General features: G+C 39.0%; 1 protein-coding gene across 1 annotated transcript; it reads left to right on the forward strand.

The window, feature by feature from the left end:
- Positions 1-1888: 1888 nt before the first annotated feature.
- Positions 1889-12751, forward strand: LOC133303666 (protein TIFY 8-like). The gene is made up of 6 exons (XM_061503615.1): positions 1889-2248; positions 3027-3214; positions 3307-3755; positions 3868-3955; positions 11976-12204; positions 12504-12751. Exons 1-6 carry the CDS (start codon positions 2008-2010, stop codon positions 12590-12592), a joined length of 1284 nt encoding a protein of 427 aa, XP_061359599.1. The 5' UTR covers positions 1889-2007; the 3' UTR covers positions 12593-12751.
- The last annotated feature ends 3204 nt before the right edge of the window (positions 12752-15955 follow it).

The raw sequence follows: 15955 nt of genomic DNA on the forward strand, positions 1-15955 counted from the left end.
AACTGATTTGAATACTTACTAAATGATTAAACTGTATATTGGATAACTTTTTTGGTGAATATATCTGCTACTTGTTATTTGGTTGGAACATAAGGCATGCATATTACTCTTTTGTCATTTTTTTCTTTGATAAAGTATTTGTCTACTTCTGTATATGTGGTTCTGTCATATAACATCGGATTGTGAGCAATTGCAATGGTAGACTTGTCACAATAGACTTGAATGTATTATTGACTTAGAATTATGAGTTCCTCTGGGATCATTTTTATCCATATAACTTCATAGACTTTATGAGCTACATATTTGAAAACAGCTTGAGCACTATTTCTTCTTATTATAGTTTGCTTTATACTTTTTCCATCTAGCAAGATTTTTCCTTCTATAAAATTGCAATAACCAAAAGTTGATATTCTATCTCTTCCGACCCAATCTTCATCAGTAAAACTTTGATTTTCATACCATGATTTATAAACACCAGTTCCTTACCATGAGTTCATTTCTGAAAGGCTTAAACATGACTACGTCATTTTTTTTTGCTAATGACTTAATATAAAGTAAATAAAAGATTTATTGATACAATTATTGCTAATCAAAACAATTTTAAAATTTATAGCGACAGTTTGTAAATAAACTTTTCAAAAATATAAACCACATAATAAATATCTAAACAAATAAAGCATATTTTCTTTCTCTCCTTTTTTAAAAAGTCTTACTTTAAATCAATGTTTTAAAAATTGGTTCGGACTGGCCGGGTCAACCCGGGTCTTGGTGACCCGGTGGGTTTCTTGGTCCGAGCGGTCATTTGGACTGGTTCTGCAGTCAACTCGGTTTGGACCGGTTGACCCGATCGAGACCCGGTGACTCAGTGACTTGGTTGACCCAGGTTAGACCGGTTGACCCTCTTTTTTTTTTTTTTTTGTAAAACTTTTTTTTTAAATATATATATTTTTTTTGGTTGCTATGAACTCTTGAATTAAATCATGTTCATATTTTTTGGTAAATATGATTAAAAAGTAATGTGAAAATAAGAAGGTATTTTGTATTAATGCAATTCATTTATGTAATTTAGTTGTATCTTATAATGATCTAAAGAAGTTAAGCGGGTATAAACAATGATGGTCTCATCTCAAGGATAGAAACTTTCTTTTTAATGTATATTTCATGCCTACTATTTGTTATCATGATTTAGTTTATCTGTGTTATGTCAAGGCATAAAAGGTACATTTAGTTTATATTACAATTTTAATCTAATGTTAGGATATGGTCTAGAGCTAGAAGCCTAGAAGTATATAATATTTGCTAATTGAGAATCAATTTATTTTTTAAATTCATTTTTAATTTTCTTATGTGAATTTTCAATATAAATAATATGTTTATCTTTTTTGAATATGTAAAGAGTAAATCTGGTTCGACGAAATCGATGATCGTTCGAATTTTAAAAGATTGTTTTAAATTTTCATTTAAACACACCCTTATTCTATTTCCCCTTCCATATATTTTTCTCTCCCATGGACTCTGACAGAATTTATTACATTCACACCAACATATATTATTAACATGTTTGGTTTTTGCTTGAAATCCCAAAATTATAAATCGGTTAGAAGTTGCAAAAATTAAGTGTTTCTTTAAATTATGATGTTGGGGGCTTCCCAACTGAAAACCAAAAACTTTGTATATATCACCCACAAACCAGAAATAAATAAATAAAAAATAGAAAAAAAAAGATAATAAAATTAAAAAGGCAGCAATAAGTGGGAGAATCACGCAGTGACAGACATGCCCCTCCATTAAATTGAACAGAAAACATCACCACACCACAGAACAATTGCCATTAACCTTTTCATTCCCTCATACTCTCTTCTCTCTCTCTCTTAAAATAGGACACAGATTCTCTTTCTTTTCAGACCCTTTTCTAGAGATCAGTGTTCTGTTCTCACACACACACTCTCTCTCTCTTCAGTGTGGAGTAGAACTATAATCATCCATGAAGAGTGAGATGTGTATGCTATGGCCCTGCTGAGAATGGCTCAGCTTAACAATGCCAACAACAATAACAACAGTGGGATCCAACAACAAATAGTGAACCCTGTGTTCCATGATTTTCTAGGCATGAAGAAGAACCCCAATGACTCCAATGTCCTTTTGGCCCCTAAAACCACCCATCTCCATGTTAGGCCCCCTTCCCCTTCTTCCACCACCGTGTCCCGTGGCGGTGGCCCCTTCTCAACCACCTCCGACATTGGTTCCGGTGAGTGCGTACCACCCCCTTTTGCTTAAAAACATGATCTTTTCTCTTCCTGTATGAAACCCATGTGCTGCATTTTGATGTATGGGGTTTACTTGTGATTTTTATTTCTTTGTTATCAGTTTTCACCTTCCACTTGTGCTGTGTTTGTTGTGTTCTCTACCCTCAGTTTATCTATTTGCTTTTTTCAGTAGCGGGTTATCTTTCTGATGGATTAGTTAGTTTTAATAAGGTTAGTGTTGTGTTGGGGTAGTTAGATTCTGTTGATCTTTGTTTTCTCAACAAAGTTGTGTGTGTGTCGGGATTTCCTTTATTTTCATTTTCTTAACCATTCATCCATTGTGTGTTAATTGGTAGGAACATTTTCTGGCAAGTTATGTAAGTTTGCTTTCAGGGTTTTCCCCCCCTTTCTTTTTTACATAGTTTTTCTTTGCAGTTTGGTGTTGGTTTGATTCTCTTCTTCATAGTTCATACTTCTACTAATATCTTTGGATTTACGAAACTGAATTTATGCTGAGATTTTCTGTTGTTTATACCGAAAACTTTCTCTGCTGTATTTTATGTTTTGTCAGTGCTTGTGCATTAGATAACAATGATGATGATATCATTTTTTTTTTTTCATTTTTTTTTCCTTGGAATTTTCACTGAATACTTAGGCGTCCTTAGTCTTTAGTCTTGTTGTTTTTGAAAATACAAAATATTTATAGTGGCTTCTGTTGTCCTTTTAAGTGTTTTTCAATTTTCTGGAGTGTAATGTTTGTTTCCCTCATCAATTTGATAGAAAGACAGGTAGGGAATCATCTTGAGGGAGTTCCATTCTATGGTCCGAGGAGTGATTTTTCTGGCGCTGAGATAGGTAATAGACTAGTGGGAAACAAGAGAAGTAATTCTGATTCCACCTTTATGGGTTCCTCCAGAGATGCCTTTCAAATGGGCCCTGATTCCCTTCAAAACTCACATTTGATGAAGGTCCCACACAATTCTTCTTCTCTATTATTTGATACATATTTTTGCTTTTGCCTTTCTATTATTTGATACTTGAGAGTTTTGTTTCGATACAGATACTCCGAAATGCAGCTGGAGGGGAGCGCCTTAGAAGGTCCAATGATGATGAAGTGTTTCTTGGTATACAGTCACTGAAGCCAACTTCTGGTTCTCAGATATTTCAGCCTCCCTCCAACACTAAGATTGATGCCAGTAAATGGGAGCAATCTATTCTCATGAATGTTGGCCCTTGCATGCAGCATCCACCTCACGGTGCCCAATTAACACCTTTTGTTCATCAAATAACCTCAAACAAAATGAGGGATACCAATGCCGGTCCTTCATTTATCTCTCAGTCAGCTGCTGATGAAGGATCTAGAACTGGAATCAAGGGCCCTGGCATTTTGAGTTCTATAAACACAACCAATGCTGCCACTGAGAAAACTTCATCTGCAGTGCTGCTTGGTGGCAGCCGACCGAAACCTATGACTAATATAGTAGACCCAGAATCTTCCACATCTCCAAGGTGAATCTTACTAATACAATTGCCCAATTCCCCATGTTTGTTTTTAAACTTTCGTCCCCTTTATGGCTTTACCTTGGAAAATGGATTTTATGCTTTTTGTTATTGACTGCAGTTCACATGGGTTAACATCTTCCAGCTGTCAGATGACTATTTTTTATGGTGGTCAAGCTCATGTGTTTGATGATGTCCAGCCTAATAAGGTCTGCTCTCTGTTGTTAGTGAGGCATTTCTGTTTATTGCATGCATTTAGTGAAATAAGGCCTGATATTATTTTTATTGTGATCATCAGTCATCATAGGAAAGTGTTGAGATATATAAAACCATTAATGTAGCCTCACCCAATAGCTTAAGCTTTTGGGTTGAATTGGTTCTTTACATGGTATCAGAGCCTCGGTGTACCGGGTTCGATCCTTAGCGTCTCCCACTTTCGATCCTCACCGCCTCCCACTTTCTTTCTAGTGGAATTTCTTTCTTCGCATAGGTAGGTGGGCCTATGCATTGTCCACTCTTCAAGCCCAGTGGGCTCTCGTGTGAGGGGACGTGTTGAGATATATAAAACCATTAATGTAGCCTCACCCAATAGCTTAAGCTTTTGGGTTGAATTAGTGTTTTACAAGAAAAGTTTGGGGTGGTGTATCCCAAGGTTCTTATCAAGAGAAAGAAAATTTGTATTCTGGAATTTAATCTCTGATTTACTTGTGTGAGTGGGTTAACAATCATTCATCCTCTATTAATAAAAACTATGGAGGCATATTCTTTAATGCCCTATGGCAAGAAAAGTTTAAACTCTCAAAGGAACTTATAATGTCATTCTAATTTTAGTTGAGAAACATTTCTTGGTGGTCTGAGTTCATTTCCTAGATGCTATGATGTCATTGATGCAACATTTTTTTTAGCTACTCTATGCACCAGCTGGTGCCTGTGCTGAATCTATAATTGTTGCTGGATAAACTTTAGTGACTTATAGTATTTATTTTGGTACCCAGGTGGAACTCAGTATTAAAAATTGCCTATTTCACTTACCGATTTGAACACTTATGCAAGCTTTCGTCTCATGTTCAACGATATATATATATATTTTTTTCAAATAGAGTAATATTTCGAGACTGTAGTGTTAAAAGTCAGTTTATGGTTCACTTTTGTATCTTCTTTGTTTTCTGGATTTTTCTTTCTTGAAATTTTCAAAATGTTTCTTTCTGAGATTTGAAAGTTTGTAAATTCTGCTTATGATCTTTGACTTTCCAAAACATTTTGCCAATGATGAGTTAAAGGCTGAGTTCAGCCATCTATGTGCAGTATAGCAGTTTTCCACTTGGAATTCATTACTATAGACTGGCATTAAAAGTGATAGTGTTTGCAATTACATTTAAATATTGTGTCAGACTTGCACTCAGATTCCAAACCAGTAGGTTAAAGCATGTAATTTTTGTATTTTTTTTTTAAGTTAAACATTGAATTAATTTATGTGTTGGACTTGTAGATGGTCCTTGTGTCTGGATTTTGACAATAGTTCTTAGTGCAAATGATGGATTATGTTGAATTTGTTGGGCTTCCTCCTTCAATGATAAGCCCAAGCCCATTTGAGGGGTTTCCTAAAAACCCTAAACCTAATTTCCACCTCCTCTATATATACTCATTAGTTGAGGGTGGAGGCTAGGTCAGATTTGAGAGAACAAATTTGAGAGAAAAATTGTTTGATTGTTTGAGTAAAGCTTTATGCTTTGCATTTGAGAGATCTCTAGAGAGAGTTTGAGTGAAACATCTCTAGGGTAGTTTGATTATCACCATTGTTGGAGAGGTTGAGTTAACCACCACATTGGTGTATTTGATTATTTGTAACCATTATTTTCATAGTGGATTTTTGATCTGGACTAGGTCCCGTGGGTTTTTTACTTCTTCATTCAAGAAGGTTTTCCCACGTTAAAACTGGTTGTGTTCTTCTTCTCTCTCTCTCCTATTTTGAATTTTTCGTTTTTGATTGTTCCGCTGCGCTGCCTGACCTGGTGAAGTTCAGGCTGAGGTATTGCCGAGATCCGAGATCAGGATCTTGTTGATTGACTTCCGCACAAAGGCCCCTGAGCTGAGCTTGAGGGAACCGAGTTTTCCCGACAGTGGTATCAGAGCCCGAGTTCGACGGGATCTGAGGGAGACGAGATGGAGACCAGTGGCATAACTCATGATGGAGATATGTTCAAGTTGACCGCAGATAATTTCACATATTGGAGACCGATGATGGAAGATCATCTCTACTGCAAAGATTTGCATGAGCCCATTATCCTTGATGAGAGACCGGCAGGCAAAACTGATAACGAGTGGGAGATCCTGAGTCGGAAGGCGGTAGCCACGATCAGGAAATATATTGATAAAAGCCTCTTTGAGCACGTGTCCGAATTCACGAACGCGTATGAGTTGTGGACGAAGCTGGAGTCCATGATTCAGAAGAAGACTCCCAGGAACAAAGCACACCTGGTTCGCCGACTTGTTAAGCTTGAATACAAGGACGGCATGAGCATGATTGAACACCTGAACACCTACAAAGGTATTGTGAATCAGCTGTCAAAGGCTGATATGAAAATTGATGAAGAATTGCAGGCATTGCTGCTGTTGAGCTCGCTGCCAGAAAGCTGGGATACTCTGGTGGTGACCCTGAATAACTCGACTCCAGATGGAAAATTAAAGATGGATGTCGTGACAGACAGCCTCTTGGGCGAAGAATCCAGGAGAAGAGAACGAGGTACTTCGAGTACGTCTGAGGCCAACGTTGCTGAGAACAAAGGGAAATCCGACTCCCGCGGTAGAAGCAAAAGCCGAGGTAGAGGTCGTGACAGACGAGACAAGTCCAGAGGTCGGTCAAAGCCGAAATATGAGTTGAAGTGCTTTTACTGTGGAAAGACAGGCCATAAGAAGCCAGACTGCTAGACCCTACAGAATGATGAGAAGAACGGCTCTGTGAAGCCGGATCAGATTGTTCCCAAGAAGAGGGAAGACAAGAGCACCACTGCGGTGGCTGCAAATCCTGATGCCGAGATATTCCTCCTTGGTGAGGATAATTATTTGAATGTTGCATATGATGACTGCACCTGGATTGTTGACTCTGGTGCCTCCTTCCACGTTACTCCACACAAAGGTTTTTTCTCCTCTTATCGAGGTGGTGACTTTGGAGTCGTGAAGATGGGAAATCAGGTGACCAGCAAGATTGTTGGTGTCGGTGATGTAACTCTGACCACAGATGTCGGATGCCGACTTGTGTTGAAGGATGTGAGGCATGTTCTTGACATGTGTTTGAACCTAATCTCGGTAGGCAAACTTGATGATGCCGGGTTAGTGAACTACTTCGGTAGTGTGAGATGGAAGCTGGCCAAGGGAAACTTGGTCGTGGCCCGAGGTAAGAAGGAAGGCTCCTTGTACGTGATGCAAGGAAAGATCAATGGCGGAGAAGCCAATTCTGTTCGAGATGAACCTAGCTTGGAACTTTGGCACAAGCGCCTCGGCCACATTAGCGAGAAAGGGCTCCAGATCCTGAACAAGAAAGGATTACTGACCGGGTTGAAAGGCCAAGCGTTGGAGAGTTGCACGCATTGCCTAGCTGGAAAGCAGCACCGGGTTTCCTTTGTGAGACCGGATCAACCAAGAAGACGAAGGAATATTCTTGACCTCGTCCATACTGATGTTTGCTCCATGTCAGAGAAATCTATTGGAGGAGCTCAGTACTTTGTTTCATTTATTGATGACCATTCTCGCAAAGTGTGGGTATATTTGTTGAAGACTAAAGACCAGGTACTCCAATCCTTTAAAGAATTCCATGCGATGGTTGAAAGGGAGACTGGCAAGAAATTGAAGGTGGTCCGATCTGACAATGGTGGTGAGTATTGCGGCCCATTTGATGCATATTGCCGAGCGGCCGGGATTCGACTTGAGAAGACGCCCCCCAAGACTCCACAGTTAAATGGACTGGCTAGAGGATGAACAGAACAATTGAAGAGAAGGTACGAAGCATGATATCCAATGCCGGGTTACCAAAATCATTCTGGGGAGAAGCCGTTAAAACTGCTGTTGACTTGATCAACCTCTCACCATCACGGCCACTTGAAGGAGAAATTCCAGAAGAAGTCTGGACAGGTCGGAAAGTGGCCTACAATCAACTGAAAGTGTTTGGATGCCGAGCTTTCGTGCATATCCCTAAAGATGAATGGGCTAAACTTGATGCAAAGACTAAAGAATGCATTTATCTTGGTTCGCCGAGATGTGAGTTCGGGTTCCGACTTTGGGATCCAATCAATAAGAAGATCGTGAGAAGTCGAGATGTGATCTTTCATGAGCATGAGAACATTCATGATATCTCGAAGCCCAAAGTCCGGGTTACTGTCAGACGTGAAGAACCCATCCCTCCTGTCCGAGCTGAAGCAGGGGGAGAAAATCAAGAAAACGAAGAAATTGATGATCAGCAACAAGCTGAAGATGACCAAGACACTGAGGTTCGAGTTGATGATGAGATCCGGGATGAAAATGATGAACCGGGTTCTCAAGCTGAAGAACAGCCGAGATATCCAACTCGAGAAAGAAGACCCTCTACAAGGTACCCATCTGATGAGTACACCGTTGTTGCTGAAGACGGTGAGCCTCAGTGTTATGATGAGGCTGTAACGAGCTCAGAGAAAGAAGAATGGAAAAAGGCAATGCAGGACGAGATGAAGTCTCTGCACGAGAATCAGACTTATGAGCTGACTGAGTTTCCAAAAGGAAGACGAGTTTTGAAAAATAAATGGGTCTACAAGATTAAGAATGAAGAAAACGGGCAAAAGCCGAGATACAAAGCCCGGATTGTAGTGAAAGGCTGCAATCAGAATAAAGGAGTTGATTTTGAGGAGATTTTTTCTCCTGTGGTGAAAATGACCTCGGTCCGAACCGTGTTAGCCATGGCAGCTTCAATGGACCTCGAGGTAGAACAAATGGACGTGAAGACGGCATTTCTTCACGGTGACTTAGAAGAAGAAATATATATGGAGCAACCTGAAGGATTCCAAGCTCCAGACCAAGAAGACTTGGTATGTCGGTTGAAGAAGAGCCTCTATGGCTTGAAGCAAGCACCTCGACAGTGGTACAAGAAATTTGAATCATTCATGACTGATCATAAGTTTGAGAAGACTGAAGCCGACCACTGTGTATTTATGAAGAGGTATGAGGCCGGAGATTTTCTGATTTTGTTGTTATATGTTGACGACATGCTTATTGTAGGGAAAGACAAATCGAGGATAGCCGCCCTGAAAAAGGCGTTGAGCTCGTCCTTCTCAATGAAGGACCTTGGCCCTGCAAAGCAGATTCTCGGAATAAAGATTATCCGAGATAGACAGAAGAAGCTACTGTGGCTGAGTCAAGAGAAATATATTGAGAAGATTCTGAAGAGATTCAGCATGGACAAAGCCAAAACAGTGAGCACCCCCCTAGCCGGACACATAAAGCTGAACCAGAAGCAATGTCCGAGATCTGATGAAGATAAAGATGAGATGATGAAGGTCCCTTACCAATCCGCCGTCGGAAGCTTGATGTATGCAATGGTTTGCACTAGACCCGACTTGGCGTATGCTGTTGGAATGGTAAGCCGGTATTTGTCAAACCCCGGCAAAGAGCACTGGGAAGCAGTGAAGTGGATCTTCAAGTACCTCCGAGGTACAACCGACTTATGTCTCCGATTTGGAGAAGGCAAAGCCGAGTTGCAAGGCTACTCGGATTCTGATTTAGGGGGAGATTTCGACTCGAGGAAGTCGACGACGGGATACATGATGAGATTTGCCGGAGGAGCTGTCTCTTGGCAATCAAGACTTCAGAAATGTGTTGCACTATCTACAACTGAGGCTGAGTACATTGCCGCTACTGAGGCAAGCAAAGAGATGCTGTGGATGAAGAAGTTCCTCATGGAACTCAGCCATGATCAAGACAAGTACGAGCTGGGTTGTGACAATCAAAGCGCAATCCATCTTGCGAAGAATTCAACCTATCACTCCCGTACTAAGCATATTGATGTGAGGTATCACTGGATCCGGGATGTGGTGGAAGGTGGTGAGCTCGAACTCGTCAAGGTGCACACTGACCAAAATTGGTCCGACATGATGACAAAGCCGGTTCCAGCAAGAAAATTTGAAGATTGCTGTGAAGGAGCCGGATTGATGCTAAAGCCGACGCATTGAAGTCGGAGGGGGAGATTTGTTGGGCTTCCTCCTTCAATGATAAGCCCAAGCCCATTTGAGGGGTTTCCTAAAAACCCTAAACCTAATTTCCACCTCCTCTATATATACTCATTAGTTGAGGGTGGAGGCTAGGTCAGATTTGAGAGAACAAATTTGAGAGAAAAATTGTTTGATTGTTAGAGTAAAGCTTTATGCTTTGCATTTGAGAGATCTCTAGAGAGAGTTTGAGTGAAACATCTCTAGGGTAGTTTGATTATCATCATTGTTGGAGAGGTTGAGTTAACCACCACATTGGTGTATTTGATTATTTGTAACTATTATTTTCATAGTGGATTTTTGATCTGGACTAGGTCCCGTGGGTTTTTTACTTCTTCATTCAAGAAGTTTTCCCACGTTAAAACTGGTTGTGTTCTTCTTCTCTCTCTCTCCTATTTTGAATTTTTCGTTTTTGATTGTTCCGCTGCGCTGCCTGACCTGGTGAAGTTCAGGGCTGAGGTATTGCCGAGATCCGAGATCAGGATCTTGTTGATTGACTTCCGCACAAAGGCCCCTGAGCCGAGCTTGAGGGAACCGAGTTTTCCCGACAGAATTCTCTTCATCCTGATATGATAAGTAAGCAGATATGAGATGTTAGCAATGCTGCTTAGGAATTGGTTTTACTGGTTTGTGTTCCAAAATGTGCTGTCATTTGAGCACATTTATGTGTTTATGCTTAGCCTTTTTTTTTCATGTCAGAAATCTTTTCCCATTAACATAATTATTGCTCACTTCAATGTGTTTGCTGATATGGTAGAGGTCCAGTGTTTAGCTTTTATTTTTATTTTTATATTTCGATCTGCTTAGACTTCCACCCCACTTGTATCTGTGTTGTTTCTTTGTATGTGAGTGTGTAACCATTGCCTTCACTATGGAGGAGATTAGATGATGAAGATGATGATGATGATTGTCACGTGCTTAAAAAGGTTTGCAACAGTGATCATAAAACTGGAACCAGATGATTTAGGAATATACAGCTCATATAGTTTAAGACAAATCAAAATTTGTGGACAACTTCTGTATGGACTGTCAAAACAGTAATGGACACCAGTCCTTTTATTATGTGTCAAATAGCATAAAATGAAAATGATAACTGCAAGCAGTCCTTCAAAACGCTGAAAGGATTGTTTGATCCTGGTCAGTAATTCTGAAGTTTTAGTTATCAATCATTTCCCAAGTGCAAATGTTTCTTGAATTGATATTCTTGTTTTTGAGCTAGTATATATAATCAGAAACCTGATCACTTAGTTTAAATTTAATTCAAAAACGTGAGGATCTGTTAGATTGTACATTCTAAATTGTGCTTAATTACCAAAAATAAAATAAAATAAAAATTAAATGGTGCTGTACTGTTATTACTCTTCTGTATATCTGTAGCAAAATTTGTAAACCACACGGAGAGTGTATATATACTGAATATACTGATTAATGAAAATTTTGTTTTCCTGCACTCTTTCATCTATTGTACCATGCTCAAAAAATGAATACAAATCATTGTTTGGAAGGATCTATCTGACATATTTTACTTAGTACCGTTAGATGGTCATTTACACCAATACATTTAATTTCAGTTTGAGTTTACCAGTATGCATAATGGCTAGGTTTTAAAAAGATGTAATGAGCAAGCTGTGATGTTCTTGTAACTTTGTGAGTGCATATAGGTTGGCTTAGCCATCAATACATCGGGAACATAAGGATTTTTCTTTCTTTTTTATTTTAATACTAATTTGGATCTTCCTAAAGAGGGCAAGTTTGGAGCAGTGGTAAAAGCTGTTTCTATCTGACTGAAAGGTCATGAATTCAAATCCGGGAAACAACTTTTTTGCAAATATGTAAAGGTAAGTTTGCGTTCAAGGATTTCCCTTATCCCTACCTTCGCTAGTCGAGATTTAATGGGAGTGGTTTTTGGATCTTCCTCGATCTAAAATTTCATGTATGTTCAAATAGGAAGTGTGGTTTCATGATGTATCATAACTTGTGCATGCTATGATGTATGCAGGCAGATGTTATTATGGCTTTAGCTGGGTCAAATGGTGGATCTTGGTCCACAACATTCTCACCCAAATCTGCTGTAAAGCTATTTCATGATAGTAACTTTCTAATTGGAGAAAATGAAACAGTTATAGCTAGTAACGTGGCACCCCCACAAGATCTTCATGGGAGATTGTCTATGACCACCAGTTCTAGACATGCCATTCGACCAGGTGATCGAGTAACTACTCCAACAGGTAATCCTTAAACATTGTACTCGGTTTGATTTTCCTACCTTCAACTATCATTTCATCATATCATGCCTGTTTGAGATTGAGTTTACAAAAATATATCAAAAACATGACATACTGATCCCTTCCCATTGTTGACCTTAAAATTTCTTATAGGTCTTTTGCATTTCACAACTTGAAATAATTTCATGACCTTGGTTGTGTGTGACATGATTCATTAAAAAGGCTTTTCTTCTTTGGCGTAAAAGTTTCGTTTCTTGTGAACTTTTTAGTTTGCTATTGATTGCTAAAACAACTGGTTGTAGGGGCACATCAGGGAAACATTTTAGCTAAAGAGATTAGAAATCCGGTGCAAGCAACAAATCCCAGCTCTGAAGACAAAAGAGCACAATGATAGAGTTTAAGTTTAGAATGTTTTCTATTCCTATAAATTAGAATGCTTAACAGCTTTCCCTTAATCTGATCTTTCATTTTATTTTATTTTTGGTTATTTTGTCTCTTTATTGTGGCGGGTAGGAGTAGGATAATTATTTAAAGAGGCCTAATGTATATTTCGGATAATGTATGAAGTTCTATAATATCACAGTAATTATGTTCATGCCTCTTAACATCTTCGTGACTCGACCTTTTATAGATTTGCTTTATGGTAAAGATGCTATTGTCACCTCGCTTTAATGTCTCGATGGTGATGGATCATTACATGTTCTCATGTGGCTATATGACCTTAATTGATACAAAGATAACGTGATTAATTTATGAATAACGTTATTGTAAAAAAAAATTATTTTTAAAATAACCAAGGTTATATTAATTATTGATTTGATTCAAAATTACTGGGACGGGGTCCCTCAATCAGCGTAGAAGGGATACGCAAGTTGGTAGTCTGAGCTCACAGCTCGGCACTTGGAGGTTGGCCAGAAGTCATAAGGTCTGCCAAAATGTAGAAAATAGAAAAATGCAGCAATGAAATATGGAGAGAAACACACATCAAATTTTTAACCTAGAAAACCTTTTCTAATGTAAGAGAAGTAAAAATTATAAGACCTAGTCCAAATTTTTTTTTTCATTATGAATGGTAGGATTACAAATATTCAAACTTCCTTAGTCACACTAAAGGCACACTCAAACTTCACCAGTCATGGTGGTTACAAAGTTTTTCTCTAAAGAGGTCTTACACTCAAACTTTTCTTCAGAGGATTTTACTCACAAAACTATCTTGGCTAGGCTAACCTATTACAAAAGGTTTCTTATTATTATAAAGGTGAGGATAAATCCTACACCTTATTCTAGAATCTTCATTATTGATTGAGGTGAGTAATATTCATTGAGGTGGTTGTTCAGACGTTGAACCATGCACCCATAAATGTGATGTATGCTTAGCCACCAAACATTAAAGAAAAGAACACATCCCAAAAAATCTCCTCCTTCCAACTTTAATGTGTCGGGTTTAGAAGCTTGAAACCTTGATAGCAATTTTCAAACTTCCTTGCTGGTACCAGCTTTGTCATCATGTTGAACCAATTCAGGTCGGTGTGCATTTTGATGAGTTCGAATAGTTTGTCCTCTAGCACATCCCGAATCCAGTGATATCTTGCATCAACGTGTTTTGTGCGAGAGTGATAAGTCGAGTTCTTCACCAAGTGAATTGCACTTTTATTGTCATACTTCAGCTCGTACTTGTTTTGCTCATGGCAAGCTCAAGGAGGAACTTCTTCGTCCACATCATCTTCTTGCAAGCTTCAATTCCGGCTATGTACTCGACCTCGGTCATTAAAAGAGCAACACATTTTTGTAATTTTGATTGCTAGGAGACAGCTTCTCCTGCAAAGGCCATCAAACAACCTTTCATTGACTTCCTCGAGTCGGCATCTCCCCTTAAATTAGCATTCGTAAAGCCTTAAAGCAGGGCTTTATCATCTCCAAAACGGAGGCATGAATTTGTTGTTCCTCTAATATACTTGAAGATCCATTTGACGACTTCCCAGTGCTCCTTGCCAAGGTTCGAAAGATACCGGCTCAACCATTCTAACTACATATGCTAGGTCGGGTCTTGTACACATTATTGCATACATCAAGCTTCCAATGGTGGATTAGTACATGATCTTCAGCATCTCGTCTTTCTCTTCATAAGACCTCGGACATTACTTTTGGCTCAGTTTTATGTGTTCGACTATGGGGTGCTTACTGTCTTGACTTTGTCCATTTTGCCACATGAACTTTCTTTGACGGTCTTTTATTATCTTTATACTAAGAATTTGCTTTGCATGGCCGAGGTCTTTCATTATGAAGGATGGTCTCAACATCTTCTTCAAGGCGGCTATCCTCATTTTATCTTTCCCTACAATAAGCATGTTGTCAACATATAAAAGTAGAATAAGAAAATCTCTGGCCTTATACCTCTTAACGAATACGCAATGGTTGGCTTTTGTCTTCATGAACTTCTGCTCAGTCATAAAGGATTCAAACTTCTTATACCACTGACAAGGTGCTTGCTTCAAGCCGTATAGGCTCTTCTTCAAACGACATACCAAATCTTCTTTTCCTGGAGCTCAGAACCCTTCTAGTTGCTCCATAATATATATCTCTTCTTTAAGATAATCGTGAAGGGATACGGTCTTCACTTCCATATGCTTAACTTCTAAGTCCATTGAGATTGCTATGACTTAAACAGTTCGGACTAAAGTCATTTTCACAACAAGAGAGAATATTTCTTCAATATCTACTCCCTTCTTTTGGTTACAACCTTTAACCGCAATTCTGGCCTTGTATCTCGTCCTTTGGCCATTCTCCTCATTAATTTTATAAACCCACTTATTTTTTAGAGCTCGTCTTCCTTTTGGTAGCTCGATAAACTCATAAGTTTGATTTTCGTGCAAGGAATTCATCATGTCCTGCATTGCTTTCTTCCTTTCTTTTTTCTCGAAGCTCGTCATGGCTTCATCATAGCTCTAGGATTCTCTATCTTCAGCAACAACAAAGTATTCTTCAAGTGGGTATCTTGTGAAAGGTCGTCTCACTCGTGTAGAGTGTCTGGGTTGTATCTCAGGTTGAGTATCTGGCTCTTCATTGTCATCTTGAACCTCTGGACGACCTCCTTCAACTTTCCTTTCTTCATCACCTTCAGCAAGTGATTCTTCCTGTTGTTGGTCCTCTTCATCATTTTCTTGATTGTTTTCTCCCCATGCATCAGCTTGGATAGGAGAGACATGTTCTTCACTTCGAATAGCAACCCGGACTTTGGGCTTCGAGATGTATTTGATAGTCTTGTCTTCATGGAAGATCACATCTCGGTTTCTCATGATTTTCTAGTTTACGGGATCCTAAAGTCTATATCCAACCTCATATCTAGGCGAATCGAGGTATATACACTCTTTTGTCTTAGCATCAAGCTTTTTCCTTTCATCTTTTGGAGTATGCACGAAGGCTCGACATTCAAACACTTTCAAATGATCATAGGTCACTTTTCGACCTGTTTATACTTCTTCAGGAATTTCTCCTTCTAGTGGTCGTGAATCATGATGGTGATAGATTAATCAAATCAATAGCAGTTCGGACAACTTAACCCTAGAATGATTTTGTTAATTTGGCATAGGATAGCATATTTCGGACCCTTCCTTCAATAGTCTAGTTCATCTTCTCAGCAACACCATTTAACTGAGGAGTCTTGGGGGCGTCTTTTCTAGTTTTATCCTGGTCTCTCTGCAGTAAGCATCAAAGGGGTGGCAATCACCTTCATTATCAGAATGGACCACCTTCA

The sequence above is a fragment of the Gastrolobium bilobum genome, unplaced genomic scaffold (genome assembly GCF_033153095.1).
Source record: "Gastrolobium bilobum isolate Gb01-03AN ecotype WA unplaced genomic scaffold, APGP_CSIRO_Gbil_v1 utg522, whole genome shotgun sequence".
In the NCBI taxonomy this organism is placed as follows: domain Eukaryota; kingdom Viridiplantae; phylum Streptophyta; class Magnoliopsida; order Fabales; family Fabaceae; genus Gastrolobium; species Gastrolobium bilobum.

Bases quoted from the DNA above. Each gene is read 5' to 3' on its own strand.
- LOC133303666 (XM_061503615.1), top strand. From the start codon at position 2,008: ATGGCCCTGCTGAGAATGGCTCAGCTTAACAATGCCAACAACAATAAC. The intron at 2,249-3,026 runs GTGAGTGCGTAC...TCAATTTGATAG, and splicing joins CACCTCCGACATTGGTTCCG to AAAGACAGGTAGGGAATCAT. The intron at 3,956-11,975 runs GTCTGCTCTCTG...TGATGTATGCAG, and splicing joins ATGATGTCCAGCCTAATAAG to GCAGATGTTATTATGGCTTT.